The sequence below is a fragment of the Gallus gallus genome, chromosome 3 (assembly GCF_016699485.2).
Source record: "Gallus gallus isolate bGalGal1 chromosome 3, bGalGal1.mat.broiler.GRCg7b, whole genome shotgun sequence".
NCBI classification, from domain to species: Eukaryota; Metazoa; Chordata; class Aves; order Galliformes; family Phasianidae; genus Gallus; species Gallus gallus.
Window position 1 is genome coordinate 51,321,070 of NC_052534.1, and position 17,694 is coordinate 51,338,763.

The window sequence follows — 17,694 nt, forward strand, 5'->3', positions numbered from 1 at the left end:
TGCTGTGCATATTTTTATGAATAAATATTTTATTAAGGAAAAAGATCATTTTTCTAAACGGTCTTGATTGTGATTTGAAAGTCATTTTCTTTCAATGGTTGTACATATCCAATACCTAGGATTTTCTAGGAGGAGAAGCTTTTAAGTGTTAGTGTTATTAAATTCAGTACACTGGCATTTCTAAGCAGTGTTGAAAGCTACAATTACGTAATGCAACTATAAATATCAAATGGAAATCATTGGTTTGTTAATGAACTAGTAGCCATAAGTATATTTGAATGAAAAGATAACTGGGGCTAATGACCTACATTTGTGTTCAGAACTTAGTAGTCTTTCTTTACTCTTATGGTCAAAAATGGACATAAGGCTGTGTTTTGTAATGTCTATGAACTTACATAAAGACTAAGAGTATTACAAGCCTGCTGTTGATTATGTCACTGAAAGTACAATCTGTTGAAGCATATTTGCCTTTTTCAATGTTAGCAACTAAAATCAGCAGTAGAGGATTTTCATAACCGCAACTTTGTACTGTTTTCTCCCCTAAATTTTCTTCCCTAATAGTACTGTATTGCCTTACGTGGATCGGTGCTACTAAGATGTTATTTCACTGTTTCCCAGTACTTAGTAACACGTTATACAGAGGGAAAAAAAAAAAAAAAAAAAAAAAAAACTGTAAATATGAGAATTGACCCCAGACTTTTAAGAAACTCTTTCCTGTTTGGATCTAGGAATTGGCCATATTTCTGTTAAGCATTGAACAGATAAGCACAGTTGTGCTACGCCCTCAGAAAAGTGTATTTTCAGCTTAGTTCTGAAGAAGAAAGCACACAAAAGTAGGTTCCCTGTGTAACCTGGAGAAATTAAGTCATTCCTTTTGACCTCGTAAATTCTCATACCTGCTACAATGCTTCAAAATCCATCATTTAAGTAGTAAGTTTCTTCTAAGCAGCATAAACATAAAAATAGTTACGAAACTTAAGATAATTATATTACATCTTCAACAACTTTTATTGTGTAGTTATGCTTCAGCATGTAAATAAATACACTAGTAACTTATGTGCAGTACTTGTTTAGTCATAAATACTGAGGTAAGTAGTACTGGCCTTGAGGTCAAAATCAATATTATTGATTGGTATGGGAGCCACACAGTAACCTCTGCTTCCATGGTCATAGGACCTGACTGAGCATTCCAGGAACAGTGCAGGAGCTGGTTGCAATTCAGTGCAACCAAGCATCTGACAGGGTCTAACAAGCTGCTTCTAAGTAGCTGTTTCTTTAGTACTCATCACTTCTTTCCCATATGTGATGCTTAGTAGCCTCATATTCTGATTCCCTCATTTGCATCTATTGCCCCCCTTCTTCCACTTTCTTTCCCAAGAGACTCAGAGGCCTACTTGTTTCAGTGCTCAAGTTTGCAGTGGTGTTCCATAGATACTTCTACTGATGCATGCTTATGGAGTGAGTGAGCACGTTGCAGATAAGAACTTCCTAAACTAGATTTGCTAATTCTGTTATTGCACCTTTACTATCAAGTCTACAGTGATGCTAATTTGAATGCCTTCTTGAGTAGGAGGCATTCTGGTTCCCACCTCCTCCCAGACTGACAATGTGTAGTTTGTTGGCTGTGCAGATATGCCTGTGGACTTCACAGAAATGGCACCCGGAGTGATATTTGTAATAATTTGACTTCAAACACAAGTCATGGATCTTGTAGTCATCCAGTCATGCTTGCCCAGCATGAAAGTGATACTTAAACATAGTTGTGAAGGTGACCCTGACTTCAAAAGGCAGTTGCATTCACATATGGGCAAAAAAAATTGATTTCATTTCCCTATTGATTTTTCCTGTTCTGCGTCTCTGAAAATAATAAAAAAATATATATTTTTGTCACTTCTGTGATCTGATTTGATTGCAATTTCAGACTGACAAAAAGGTACTGCTTGTACATCTTCACCTTTTAGAGTATAGCTCAGTTTGGGAGAATTTGAAGGACAAAATTGAACTTCAGTGGTGTAGCCTAATCTGTCCTTTAGCAGCTGAAAAAAAATGATGTCCTTAGAGAGTGCTGATGTCCTTAGATCAAACAAACAAGAAGCCCAAACCCCACCACTTTTTCCAAATGGAATTGTTGGAAACCATTTTTATGCAGAAAAACAAACTTCAAGATTTGTAAAAGTAGCACTGTTAGATTTAAAACTTTGAAAAAGCAAGATCTGTGAATGTACTCCATTATATTACAGCCTTTGAGAGGTCTCAGAATAATTGATTTTACTTGCATGCCAAGCTGTAATGGTAGTGTTGCTGAAGCAAACGTGTAAGTTCTATACTAGATTGAGCCTACACCCTCTGTTATTTCCGCTTTCAAGACTAAAAGTTAGCTTCTTTTATTTTAAGTGATTTCCTGTTTAAAAGGTAGCTTTTCTTAGTTTCTCTTGACAAGTGCTGTAGATGTTCTACAAACTTCTTGTTATTGCAGAGTTCAAAAAGAAAAAAAAAAAACAATTAAGGAATTTCCTAAGACAGTTTGTCCTGATGGAGGCTTTTGAAATTGTCATCTGAAATGTTTTCTCTTCCTTTTCAAATGAGTTGATGGTCAGTCTGCTTTCACGTTCAGAGATGAACATCTTCCTTAGATCAAACTTGTCTTTCAAGGTTGAAATGAATAAACTCTGTTGGAAACATTTGTTTATGTTTTCACCTTACTGTGCAACTCGCTGTCATTGTTTGTAATGTATTCTCCACAAACTGCTTGCGGATATGAGATTGTAAGATTTTGGGGTTCAAGGTAGCTCTCAGCATCTGAAACTTATTTTAGGCATTGTTTTTTTAAAAAATGAAATTAGTTGGTTGTGGATGCTGTTTGTAATTATATTTCTTACTATCTCGAAGAGCACTTATTTTAGGAGAATGAGAAGGGTAGAAGCCAGTTTAAGTATATTGATGCGAAGTCGATACAAACTTGTAACTGTAGGTTGCCATCAAGGATGGTTACGTGCATGCAGCATAGCTTATGTGCAGAAACCTAATGTATTGTGTTTCCCTGTTTAGATATTGCAAATGGCTCCAGTTCAGGAGGATACCGCCCCCCTCCCAGAACAAAAGAAGTGATCATCAATGGACAGACAGTGAAACTAAAATACTGTTTTACTTGCAAGATTTTCCGCCCACCTCGTGCCTCACATTGCAGCCTTTGTGATAACTGCGTAGGTGAGTAAATATATATATATATTTGTGAGGACACTTGCTGTGTTCATCCTTTTTCCTACAAACTCTGTTAAACGTTAAAAGTTCTAGAAGGCAGGAGATGAGTAGATTTGACCTAATACGTAAGTTGTTGCTAAGATAGAAAGGAGAAGCCTCTCTTACTTGTGTGCCTTTCCTATCCTGCATCCAAAGAAGCATCCAAACCAAGTGAGACCACATGGTATCTGCGATGAAATTTCCAGTGCAGAGGGGCTGACCTTTAAAGGAATCTTAGCATTGTCTCCTTCCTCAAACTAAATTGCAGCCAAGCTGCTTCTCTTGTTAATTTCAGACCAGGCGTAGTTCCAAAGGCAGGATCACACAGGGGAATGTACACTGTAGGTAACTTGTACCTTTGAACAGTTTTAAGGCTAGAAACTTCTGAAGTGAGAATCAGTAAGAAATGACTGAGAAATATTATTTGGAGAGCAAGTAGATGATGTCAGGACCTATGGTTATTTTGTGATGATAGGGTTGTGTTTTTTTCCTCTGAACATCTTGTCTTTTTCATGACTGTTTTGTTTGGAGGGTAGGCAAGGTGATTAATATTCACTTGGATTTAAAAACAAACTAAAAAACTCAACAATCAAATCCGAGTAGTTTTATAGTTAATTAAATCCCATTTAGAGTTCAGTGCAGCTGATTAGCACACTGTTGAGCCTGGATCTTATGCATTCAAGAAAATAATGTAGCAAGATGTCTCCAGCTGAGAAATGTAATTGCAGCATTCAGCACTGATATTTTTAGATATAAAGCAGTCACTGGAAGTATCGTAGTTTCATATGTAGATGATACTCATATAATGAGCCCACTTACACGACAGTGAGAAGTGTAGCCTTTTGGCCCTGCGCCGTTAGTTGGTAGCTGTAGATGGTTCCCTGGGTAAATAAGCATTCCTGACGTATTAGGGTTGCGTAAATTTTGTTAAAGCTGTTGAATATGACAAGTATGTTGCAGTTGACTCATCTTCGTGAAAGTATCTTATCAAATGTATAACTTGGATGTTACAGTGTGATGCTATTGTCACAAATCTGACAATGTGAAGATACAGTTGTTGACCAGTATGTAAAAAAATGTAAATATTTAAAAGGTAGATAAAAGATGGAGGCTGTTATCCTCATCAAGAGAGTGCATTAATAAGAGCAACCCTTACAGATACATCTTGAAACCTATTTAAAAATACTGTTTTGGCTTTTTAAAGTAAACTTCAGTGAAGAATATATTTACAGATTGTCTGTATTCTGATTGCATCCTTTTAATACTAAACTTGTGAAGCCTATGGTGAGAAGAATTAGTGATGGCAGAGGGAACCTAAAAACAATCTCTGTCTTCCAATTCTGTCTGTATTGAAGCAACAGTTGTTAATTTGTCTGAATATATATCAGAAAAGGGACAGAGTGAGTGTCTTGTACAAGCAGTAATTGTATCCTATTTTATTTTTAGGTAAGAGGATTGTGATTGTAATTGTATGTTATTACACAATTGATATTTAAAGTTGCTTGTTTTCAAATAATTCATTTGTTGGAATGTATTTGCTGCAGTTTTTCCCCATCAGCCTTTATAATGGGAATTGTGATGGCTTCTCCTAAAGTAATGCTTCCTAGTTATTCTGTTGGCCCATGAAGTCAGAGGCAGATGTTGGTGCTATGGCAGTAGAGGTTGAACCTTCCCACCAATATTCCACTACGTTTTCTTGCTGTGAGACAGGTGGCAGCAGAAGGGCAGTCTGACAGAATGGTGTTTGACATGGAAGCGTGTATGAAGCAAAGGTGTTGAATTGAATTTATCCATGCGAGGAAAAATGGTACCCACTGACATTCACTGATGCTTGCTGGACATTGATGGAGACCAAACAGTGGATGCGAGCACAGTGAGGCAGTGGGTGGTGTATTTCAGCAGTGGCAACAGTGATGTAAAAGACAAGCCAGATTCTGGGCAGCCATGTTGCTGTCACGTCACAAAATAAAGAGCATCTCAATTAGTTCATCCACCTGATTGGCAGAATATGACTAGGGAACTGTGTTGGATTCAATGCATTGAAAACAATAGTGGTAACATTGGAATATCACCTAGTGTCAAGTGGGTCCCATAGATGCTCACGCAGGAATAGAAAGAACACTATATGGAAGTTTGTCGGGACCTGTTGAACCAATATGAGGCTGAAGGTGACAGTTTCCTGGATCACATTATTACCAGTGATGAGATGTGGGGTCACCACTATGAGCCAAGAGTCAAAACAATCCATGGAGTGGCAATGTGTGATCTTACCATTGAAGGAAAAGTTCGAGACTCGGCCCTCAGTGGGTAAAGTGATGTCTTTGGCAATGGGAAAGGGATGATCCTTCTGGGTGTTCAGGTACCTGGGCAAACCATCAACTCTGACTATATGTTATGACTAAGCTAACTAAGCTTGAAGGCTCAAACTTCCAGAATCATGCCAGAGTAGAAGACAGCCTTTCTCTTGCAACATGGTAACGCCAGGACCTGTACCAGTTTGAAGGCTGTGGAGCGCATTGCCAATGGTGGCTGGACTGTCCTACCACACCAACCAAGTAGCCTAGATTAGTGCCTTTTAACTTTCATCTGTTCAGGCCAATGTTCAGGACTACATGGGCAACGTTTTCCTAGCAACAATGCTGTCATAGCAGCTGTGAAACAGTGGGTCACCTCCACTGGTGCTTATTTTTACAAATGTGGAATGCAGGCTCTTGTTCATCACTGGTGAAAATGCATAGCTAATGATGATGACTTCACTGAAGAAGTGTTTTGTAGCTAAGAATTAGCTCTATCAAATAGTGTTATTGTGCTCTGTGCATCTGCTGTTGTTTCTGTGGAAATAAATAGGAGGCATTACTTTTGGAGTGACCTATGTACAATTAACTATGACTTTTCAGACTACATTACTTTTGTTTTTAGTTAAAGCATCTTCATACATGTGTTCATGTGCATTTAATTCAATAAGAGAAAACCTGTAAGTATTTGTAACTAATTTTCTGTGCAGACTAGATGTCAGGAGAGTTGGATTGCTCATGTACTCTGAAAAACTAATGGTGCAAGAGTGTATAGTTAATCAGAATATGTTATGCACTTAAATCCTATGAGTTAGTGTTGTCTATATGATGATGCTTTTAGTTAGTGAATAAATCGTACGATAGCTTTGAGTGTTCTTGTGTCACTATTTTGAGGTTCCTTACTGTAACTAAATCAATGCAAAAATACTCATGTTTCACACACATACGGATGTTTAAATAACTCATGATTGCGACCTACTTACCAATAAGGTTAATGAATTGTTTTTTACCTTGTACTTTATATCTATAAACTATGTACAGAGACTATGGGGTAAAAGAGTGGAGTTTTTCTTCAAATCAGCGCTCACTGTACAGAAGAAACAACTTCGTAGTTTTGCCTAACGGTGTTATGGTACTGGGCCAATGAATGCAGTATGACAGAGAAGCTCTTTCATTCAGTATTTTCTATTGATGCTTTTCATCTTGTAAGGAATCTTTAGTAGTATTTTTAATATTTGAGTACTTGTAAAACTTATTCATGTTTCCCCTTTCATTTAGTTAATACTAAGCATATCTGTTTATTTTTAATCTTGTTTCTGATTTTTATGTCATGATTTTTCCATAGATGGCTATGTAGCTTACTTAAACAAAAGCATGATTTTCCAAAGCTACCTAATTAGTGTTCTATATATAGTATCAACTTCAAACTCCTTTAGCTCTACAGTGTTTTCATAATAGCATCCAGAAGAATCTGGATTTTCATACAAATGCAGTTTGTTGCATTTTTGTGGAATGCCTTCAGAAATTTTGTGAAATAAGTTTCCCACAGACAGACATCTTGGATGTATTTCTGTCTTGCTTTCTTTAACTGTCTTTGTGAATGGCTGCTAGAAGTTAGCCCCTCAAGGGCTTTCTGTGTACCATATGTTGCTTTAATATGTAAACAAACTTAAAGTAATGTACATATAAACGCAATAGCTAAAGATAGGAATTACCACAGCAATCATAAATTCTTAGCCTGGGCTAGTTATTGTTGAGTTTTGAGAACAGGTTTTTAATGCGGTATGGGATGCTGTACTATTGATGCTATGATGCCAATGGTCAATTTTGATTCTGAATTGACTTTGAAAATACATCTTTAGTCATTTCAAGACTAAAATTATTCATCAAGAAAGTAGAGATTTAAATTTCTATAATAAAAGGCGAGTGAGGCAATTCACCATTTCCAAACAATTTACCTAAATTATAAATAGAATAAATAGAAATTATAAATACATAGAAATTATAAATAGAATAAATAACTAGAATGACCAAGAGAAAACAGTGAATAATGATTAGCAAGCAGTAAATTGACATAGTCCAGTGAACTAAGTGTCTAAAGTCTTCCTTGCATTCACATGCCACAGTTTTGCCTATCAAGTAAAGAAACTGGCTTAGATCAAGACAGAAAAGCAGTATGGTGGAAAATGAGGGCCACTGTTTTAATCCCTCAAAGAGACTTTGGCCATTTTTATTTTTTAACAATGTGATGTAAATTCTTATGTGATTGATGGATAAAGATAGCTTTTCTTGTCAGATCCTTTCAACTCAAAGGATTGAAAGCTCAAATTTTTGAAGATGGCTTGATTTTGAAATGTTTTCATTAGGATTACTAGGAAAGCAGCTTGTTGGGTCTTTTTGTTTTTTGGGTTGTTTTTTTTTTTTATTATTTTTCCCCCAGAAATCTACAATGAGCATGAGAATGGCACGTTAAGCTGTATAGATATTTCAGTTGGTGCAGCAGCCTGTTTCCTGCCATGGCCAGAGTGGATCCCCTGGGAAGAAAGGAAGAAGAGGGCAAGCATGCAGTGATACTTCCTGCAGAATGTTCTCACGCTCTCAGAAATTTTCAGTGTAGTTCTTCCTGAACCCTGGAGGGTTAACGCTTTGTTTTCCATAGCTCTTGGTGGATCCTAGGTGGCCGTGCTCATTAATCCTATAGGTGCTTTTGGTTTTGGTAGGGGATAGGATTCTTCTCACTTGCAGGAATGGTTGCTTTTCTGTAGATCCTAAATATGAGGTCAAGTGTCAAGATTTTATTGGGTTGGGAGGGATTTGTTTTTCCAGGTGAACAGGTTGAGTGTTACATAAATATACTGATGAGTCTAGAAAATGGGAAGATTGTGTTTTGGTTTTTGAGCTTAGTTTGTTTTCTTATGACTTTTTTTAACTGTATAGTATAGAGTTAGCATAGAGTATTAATTCTTTTTTATATCCAACTGCAAAACTGTGTGTGTTGCTTTCTGAGAGTGTTGATGAAAAGGCATTCTGATTTTAGATTTTCATTCGCTTGTGTTTCTCTTAACAACTAGCCATTATAGTGGGGGGGCATCTTTACGGTGAGGGGAAAAGAGACCCTTGGGAGCACAGAGAAACAAAATCAAGCTTTTTTACTTGAAATTAAAACATAATAAAACTGCTGGTCCTTTAGTAATCAAAACCATATTTGAATGTTACATCAATAATAATTAAATTATCATTTTTAATCCAGTATTGGAAAGCTAAGAGTGCAGTTTATTAGTGAACTCCTTGAGCACATGAAGAAGTCTTTGACTAAAAACTAGTCAAACATAATGCAGGTTGGCCTAGGACAGTGTGGATATTTCAGTGGTTTTGGTGATTAAGGTCAACGAGCATCTAAGGAAGACAAAGCAGTGCGTTTGGGATAAGCAAGAGAAATGGGTCCTGTTTAAAACATACCCAGAAAATATGCTATATTAGAAGCAAATAGACACTTCCTTTCTGGATAAATCGTTGCTTCCCTTAAGCATTCTGCCTGGGCAGTAGATGTAGTCTTGTTTCTAATCCTGACCACATTACACTGATGTATTGTTTTGAAAATACAATGCGTCATGTACCCAGCAGTATTCCAAACAGCAGATTTTTGATAAAAATCACTGTTATAAAAAGTCATTTCTCTTATTAAGCACCAATGTTGTAAATTTATTTTCTTCTAATGGGGAATTATTGGCTGAAACACACGTAAGATCTAACACACGTAAAACAAGACAAAAAGAGCATTACCAGTAAGGTCTGGGAACAGTTTTTCCCTGTGCTAATTCCAGACCCCACCATCTTCGAGCCTGGAAAACACTAGTTTCTTCGGAAACAGAGTAGGAAGTGGCGTTGTCTGTTTGGTTTTAGTAACACTGGTACTGTGTCTGAGAGTCACTTGCCCGTGGCTTCCAGGTCCTTTTTAACCGGTGTGCATTTACGTAATGTCAGGACTTTGTTTTGCTTGTGTTCAATTCTGTACCAATCTTTCTTTGTTACCTTATGTCCCCTTTTGCCTTTACATCCTTTCTTGACCTTTGCCTATTTCTTTTCTGTTATCTGGGTTTAGAAAAAGCTATGAGATGTTTCTTTGAAAAGAGCAAATTTTCACTTCATCTGGGTGCTTGAACTGGTAAAACCTTAGCTCTAGATCTCTTGGAAAGTGACTCTTTTTAACTTTTAACATTTGAAACTACAAGGCTAGCTACTTTTTTTTTCTATTTTTTTTCTTTTTCAGTTTTTCTCTCTAGTTTTCATATGTGAGTCACCATCCCTGGAGGTATTCAAGAAACATTTAGATGTGATATCAAGGGACATGGTTTAGAGGGGAAATATTGGTGGTAGGTGGACTAGGTGATCTTAAAGGTCTTTTCCAATCTTGATTATTCTATGACTGTATGTGAGAATTGGCTTTGGCTCTTTTTGTAGAAGGCGTGCTACTTTTTCAGAGTACCTGAGAGGAGACAGACGGAGCATGCAGCAATACTTCCATATATTAAGTATTATTTGTATTGATTATTCCATCTGTATACCAGATGTACTTTAGAAGTTTAGGGAGCATGGTATGTATGCCAGAGGTGGGTTGGTTTTGGTTTTTGTGGTTTTTTTTTTTTTTTTTTCCTGTCATGCTTAGGCCAAAGCACAGGGAAATAAGGCAAGTCTCTTTTTAAAAGAAGTAATAGTATTATAGGTTACTTCAGAGAAAGGTGGTAGTTTGTGTTTATCTGCATATGGTTGAAAGAACAGAGGTGATCAAAATACCCAAGCATACAAATGATGTAAGTCTCAGAAGACAGAATAAAATTAAAGAGAGAAATTGCTAGGACAAAATACAAAAGGATATCATTGGAAACATAAATAAATGACCAAATATTTACACTTGGTGTGATGACATTTCGAAAAGTAATTAAGAATGGCGGCTAAGGTGGTTTGAGCTTTCTTCCTTCATGATTGAGTGTGTCTGGCAGCTGTATGGTTCCTAATGTTTTTTTTATATATATATACACACATGCATAGTATGCATAACATACTTCTTTTTGTACGCTCTTACTGCCTACCAGAGAACAGCCATTCTGAACAGCTGCTGCTGCCTTTGAAAATGTCACTATTATTGTGCATGGGATTTCTTGTTCATTAGTCAATGTTGCTTCTTGAGGTAGCAGTGAAGTGAGCTATGTAACAATTAAGTTTAATTACTGTGAGCTATCTTAGGACAATGATTGGATGTTTTCCTAATAAATCTTTCATTAACAAAATTAAGTGTGTTCATTTTCTTTTTGAGAGCAGTGTTAGTCTGTCACTACCGAAGTTGACTGACATGGATAAGTTGACGTTGCAACTGATTTTCTTACAAATGCAGCCAAATAGCTAAACTTTCTAGGATAGTACTTTTATGATTGTGAGAGTAAAATGTGTCAAGTATCCCTTGCATTTGCGTTTCTGAACGTTTGTGCATTATTATTTCTGAATAATTATTCTGAATGCATTTGCATTATTATTTTGTTAATGGAGGACTGGTTTTTCACAGCATTATGTTGCTGCTTCACTTTGCATTGTCTTGTAAAGATTAGCTCAATGTCTAGAGTGCAATCTGATGTAAACCTTTGGTACGTGTTTCCTGAGTGTAAACTTAAAGCTAGAAGGCTCATTCTGTTCCATTTGGATTTCCTGGGGGGGGGGAAGGCAGGGGTGTTTTGATTTGGGTTCAAAGTATAAAAGTACTGGGGCTTGATGGTTTAAGGGATCCATTGTGCATTGTCCCTAACAGATGTTCTAAAATAACATCAGCATGCATATAAATGTAACTTGCAACTTTCAGTAAGCCTTTTGTTATTTATCCTTTTTGTTTTTTTAAATCATAAATTTATCTTCTGATTTCAGATTAAGAGTAATTCCCCTTGCAATGTCTTTACTGTCTTCACAGGTAAATGTTATGTATGTTAAGTGATGCAAATAGATCCATATTCTTGATTGCTATTACCAGTTGATGGCAAGTCTCATCAGTTTTCTTTAAAACTAATAATTTCCTTAGGAATGATAACATCTAAGTTAGTGGCACCAAACATCTGAGCTAAGGATAATTTTTTTATGAACAATCTATGAAGAACAGATGCAAGATTTTTTTATTAGTTACATTAAATCGTGAGGAATTCTGAACTGACTGTAAAGGATTTAATGCCGTGGTTATATTTGCTTTTTACATGTGTGCGTGGTTCAGGCTGTGGGACTGAGCCATTGTCTTAGAAAAAAATCCTTATAGGAATTTTTAAAAACTAACTTTGTTTTCCTTAGCATTTCAAGAGGAAACAAATTCTGAAAATACCCTTTTGTCTTACAAAATACCAAGTCGAGAAGCCTGAATAGATGCGGTCATATCATGGCATCATAGTCCCACAAAGAGCTTTAATTGTCATTATAGTAAATATATGCTGCAGATGTGTTAGTATCTCCACATGATTGCTCAGTGTGCATCCAGAACAATGGACCTGTGGTCCGATCTTGTCCTGCTTCTATCAAAAATAATTTCAATTAATGCTGGCCCAGTTACTTGAGATGGAATATGTGTATGACTGAACAGTGGGCTGATGGGTATTCACCATCTTGGCTGTGTGTTTTCATGTGTTAAATATTTAAAAGCACAGTAAACGTTCTGTGAATGCCCTAGATTTGTGTCTTTTCCATGTAATGCTTTTAGTTGAATGAGTTGGGGGAATTAGAAAGTGAATTCTGACTTGAGCTCACTGGAGTATGCAACTAATGTGATTTTGTACCTGTAGATCTGTTGTCATGTTGAGCTTCAGAAAATATATGTTGGTATGCAGTGATTCAATTGAGCAAATGCAAAAGGAAGCAGTTCATAAATATGAGGGCTGTTCCAGAAGTAATGTTTCCTATTTTATTCTGTTGGCCCATGGCATCAGAGGCAGATGGAGGTGGTACAACAGTAGAGATTGAACTTTCCTTCAGTATCCTATTATATATTGTTCCTGTGCAACAGGTGGCAGTAGAGGGGCAGTCTGACAAACGGTGTCGAATGTAGAAGTGCATGTGAAGCAAAGGTGCTGAATTGAATTCCTCCATGCAGAAAAAATGACATCCACTGAGTGCCATTCACCTGATGCTCATCAGCGCTTGCTAGATGTTGATGGAGACCAAACAGTGGATGTGAGCATAGTGAGACAGTGGTGCATTTCAGCAGTGGCAACCATGATGTAAAAGACAAATCATATTCTGAATGGCCATGAAGATGAGTGCAGCACACAAGCTCTTGTTCATGCTGACAAAAATGCATAGCTAATGGTGGTGACTCCGAAGAATAGCTGAGAAGTTGCTCTGTCAGTTAGCATTATTGTGCTCTTTGTATCTGCAGTAGTTTCCATGGAAATAAATAGGAGGTGCTACTTTTTGAGTGACCTACTTGATACATATTTCTGAAATCACAGTGCATACAGAAAATGTAAGCTGCAAGTTGAAGGACTAGGCTGGCCTATAATTTTTTTAATGCTTTTTGTTGTTGTTCTTGTTAAGCTAGAAGGCTTTTATTACAGAATCATAGAATCGCTAAGGTTGGAAAAGACCCACAGGATCATCCAGTCCAACCATTCGCCCTTCACCAATGGTTCTCGCTAAACCATGTCCCTCAACACAACATCCAAACGTTCTTTGAACGCCACCAGGCTCAGTGACTCCACCACCTCTCTGGGCAGCCCATTCCAGTGCCTGACCACCCTTTCAGAGAAGTAGTATTTCCTAATGTCCAGCCTGAATCTTCCCTGGCGCAGCTTGAAGCCATTCCCTCTAGTCCTATCACTAGTCACATGAGAGAAGAGGCCAACCCCCAGCTCACTACAACCTCCCTTCAGGTAGTTATAGAGAGCAATGAGATCTCCTCTGAGCCTCCTCTTCTCCAGACTGAACAATCCCAGCTCCTTCAGCCACCCCTCATAAGGCCTGTGCTCCAGACCCCTCACCTTTGTTGCCCTCCTCTGGGCACGCTCCAGGGCCTCGATGTCTTTCTTACAGCCAGGGGCCCAAAACTGGACACACTACTCGAGGTGCGGCCTCACCAGTGCTGAGTACAGGAGGACAATTATTTCCCTGTTCCTGCTGGCCACACTATTTCTGATGCAAGCCAGGATGCCATTGGCCTTCTTGGCCACCTGGGCACACTGCTGGCTCATGTTCAGTCTAGCGTCAATCAACACTCCCAGGTCCATTTTCTCTACACAGTCTTCCAGCCACTTTGCCCCAAGCCTGTAGCATTGCCTGGGGTTATTGTGGCCAAAATGCAGGACCCTGCATTTGGGTACTTTGTACCTAGGTTACATTCATAGACAAACTCCATACCTTTTAGCTTCCCTCATTGACAGTCCTGATATACTTTAGATTAACAAGAGTTTGTAGTAGTGATATTTTGATTCATTTCATAGGCTGCAAATATTTTTACATTAACTTTGGTGTGAGTGTAGGGTAAATACAGCAACGTTAGTTGTCTAGATACCCTACAAAGTCAAACCAAAACCATAGCCATCACCTCCAAACAGTCCATGATTCTTCTTAACACCTACCGGTTGCATTTATGTTTGTTCTGTATTTTAAAGGCCAGAATTTTCAGTTTCTCCCAGCATCAGTAGTATTTAATTTCTCAGTGAAGGCGAATCTTGATTTTGCTGCCAACATTGTCCAGACCAAGTAAAGACATCAGGCAGAGCTTCCTTTTCCAGGTCGTTGATTGTCCAGTTTGCAGGCTTCTGGATGAGAACTTTGGTATCTTGTTATTTCTTCATTAAAACTTATTAAATTAGGACTTTTTGCAAGGAAGAGGGAACAGCTCTGGTCCAAGGAGAGTTTATATTTCAGTCAATGGTTCTAGGAATTTCGGCTTAGTATGTGACTGTTTGTTTTTGCTGGAACTGACTTTTTTTAAATCCTTTGCTATTTAAGATGCTGTTTTGTGGCGTTATAGCATAAATGTTGCATCCGTTTGTATTTTATGACTGTCTGGGAAATATGGGGCCCAGTTTATTCATAACTCACATAAACCCTCTAAAACTTTTTTTTTTTTTTTCTTAGACTTGCTTCAAATCTAACACTGTAGCAGGTTTTTTCCAACTAGTCTGATCAGTCTGCTTTTGCTTTTTAAACATGCTGGGTAGTTACTTGGCTTCACAATGGTTGGTAAGGTATTTCCCGAGAAAGCATATCCTTTCAGCTTATGCAGAAAGTCTGAAGACAGAAAGGGAGAGGAGGAGCAAGTAACAATCAGTCCCTATTAGGGAATGGGCTGATGTTTGTGTATATTTGTGTGTGCCTTGTAGTAGATTATTTGTAGTGTTTATTTGTAGTGTTTATTTGTATTTATGTGCCTGCATTTATCTGAATTTACCAAATATGTGACTACACCAATCTAAATAGTGTTAAGTAGATGGAAACTGAGCTTAATATCAGTAGAATTTGACTCCCGCTTTGTGATCATAGAAGAGAATGAAGGTGTTTGCGTGGAATTCACTTTCCAAAGACGTGTCATGATTTTATATTTTTTTTATTTCTGAAGCATTGGGGTACAAAAGTACCCTAGGATTATGCTTTTTAGAAGTCTGTATAACTGTATTTTTTATTTGTGGTATTACTTGCTCATGTGTTATGTTAACTACCCATAAAATGAAGTGGTATTTTTCAGACCATAAGGACTCATTCAGGAGCACAAATGCGAAAATCAGCATTGTTCAAATACAGTAGCTACTTGTTTTGGGAATACAAGTGTATTTCACTGAATAAAGGTAATGTTGCCTGCTCTTTTAGATACTGGAAGTATTTCACTCCTGGTATACTTAGTAATCTCTCCAAATCAAAGCGTTCCTGAAGTCTTATCCTAAGAAATTCAGCAACTTCACCTTTAATAGCTCCATTTGAAACAGATTCATGGCAGAAACATGTGGTCCAAACAGCTGTCACGCAAAAGCATTAAAAAATAAACACCAAAAAACTGCAAGTCTGGTGAACTCAGAAATCTGTTTTGCGTGATGTTTTGATTTTTTTTTCTCCTTCCACTTAATGGAGATAATCCTAAATACATCCTTCAAGGAAAACCGCTCACGTAGATCTTTAACATAAAGCCATAGTTAAAATAAACTGGTATGTTTGAACAGATGTGCCTTTTTAACACAGAGCTTAAGGACTTCAAATTTATAGCTTAACTCTCCGGGGCAATTCTAAATAGTTTGTTATCATACGTCAGCAGAGGCATGAAAGTCGCAGAAAACAAAACAGGATTTGGATGGGAATCAGAGACTGAGAGTCAGTCAGCCTGAGAGCATCTGCCTTGTGTTATGAACTTGGATTTGATTGGAAATTGAAAATTCTATCATTATGTTGATATAATCCCCGCAGCTCCAAAAGGCCATCTAGTTTCCTGACAGTTGCTCCATTTTCATTAGCCATGTTTTGGGACAAGGAGGCTCCTTGCTGCCCGGGGCTGCAGAGCTCACTGCTCCAACTGTCATTTTCCAGCATGGGGTTTTTCCCCGGTATTCTTTGGGATTCTCCTTATTGAACTGCTCTGGACTCTTCCTGTCCCATTAACGCTTTAATTTCCCAGGGAAATAATGGGGTGAGGTTGGTTTAGTAAAGTATAAGAAAATTTTACAAGGTTGTTTGAATCTTAATGCCTAGAAAATGGTTTGTGTGAATGGTTTTACTGTTTTGAGCAGTTTTGCGTGGTAGTATCAACTGTAAGTGGGAAAATAAGTGGTCTGGAATGGAAAATACATTGAGTAAGGTGATAAAAGAAAATGAGAGTGTTACTATTTCATTTTGCCTAATGGATGAGATGATACTGGTCATGGAAGTCAGATATGTGATCACGAGAGATGTAAATACAAAAACTCCAATTCTGAGTGGAAACGTCACTGGAAGAAAATACCTTATTTTGGAAAAAGTGGAATTAAGTTGGTACTGCTCCATCTAACAGTGGATAAATACAAGCTTATTGGTCTGACTGCACAGTTTACCAAACAATGCTGCAAGTTTAACAGGGGCTCTCCCCAGCCATGCTTGAATTTCTTTAAAAGCTGTAAGGTTTCATTTAAAAGTTCCTTTTTCTTTTCTATTTTTTTCCCTCCTAAATAAGAGTTTCTCTGGGGATACTTAGCAAATGCCAGTTAAATCTTGAGTTTTAATACAGTGTTCAGAGAGCTTTTTTCCAAGTAAACAGCATTTTATTAATTGTTTTCCATTTTTTCTTCTGCCTCTCATTTCAGAACGGTTTGATCACCACTGTCCCTGGGTAGGCAACTGTGTGGGGAAAAGAAACTACAGATTTTTTTATATGTTTATTTTATCTCTGTCCTTTCTGACAGTCTTTATATTTGCATTCGTTATCACCCACGTCATTCTTCGTAAGTATGCTGGTGAAATCAGATTATGTATGTAGCCATTTGCTTGAGTTTTTTACTTTTAATTTAATCTTTTGATCATTCAGGGTTTGTTTATTTATTTATTTATTTGCCTTTTCTCTGAAGCTTCACAACCCTCAGCGACTCCCATTCTGGTCTCCAGCAGACCCCGGTCATTGGTAGTCATGGACTTAGCATTGATTTTTCCTTAATACAGTGATAATTTTCTTGATTTTAATCATTTTGTAGGCAGTCATAGTGCTGCTTTTCCAATAAGCTAAGTTAGCATCATTTTCCCAAAGAGCTTTTGTTCTTAGATTTTGAGCTATTTTACACTTTCTTGTTGTTTACATCTTTCTTGACCCTATTTTTAACATGTTACTTTCATTTGCATAGACATTCTGCGAATGACTACTTTGTACTGTAGTGAATCAGATGAAATATAGGAACATGAATATTCATGTTTGATTTTTATTTATATTCTAGATTGGGTTTAAAGATAGGATATTTTCAAGACTTTTGGGTGTTGGGTGTTTTTTGTTGTTTTTTTGTTCCCCTGAGCATATAACAAATTGTGTTAGCTCCTATGTGATGATGATCCGATTTGCGTTGTTAAGTTATGAATTATCTTTAAAGAATTTCTGTATATTCTGGGGGGGGTTAGATGCATTCTCATGGGGAAACTTAAAAATGTTTTGCTAATTATATAGGATAGTTCTTTGAACAGTACTTTT

General features: G+C 37.3%; 1 protein-coding gene across 14 annotated transcripts in view; it reads left to right on the forward strand.

Moving 5' to 3' along the window:
- The window catches only part of ZDHHC14 (zinc finger DHHC-type containing 14), a 111,809-nt gene that overhangs the window by 68,271 nt on the left and 25,844 nt on the right, over positions 1 to 17,694 (forward strand). For 8 of the 14 annotated variants that reach the window (XM_004935655.5, XM_004935656.5, XM_001232231.7 and 5 more), the window contains 2 exons: positions 3,049 to 3,207; positions 16,826 to 16,963. In XM_004935655.5, the coding sequence (XP_004935712.1) occupies positions 3,049 to 3,207; positions 16,826 to 16,963 (297 nt within the window). The remainder of the gene's footprint in view (positions 1 to 3,048; positions 3,208 to 16,825; positions 16,964 to 17,694) is intronic. The other 6 variants (XM_015284228.4, XM_046939712.1, XM_040698446.2 and 3 more) reach the window with 2 other exon arrangements.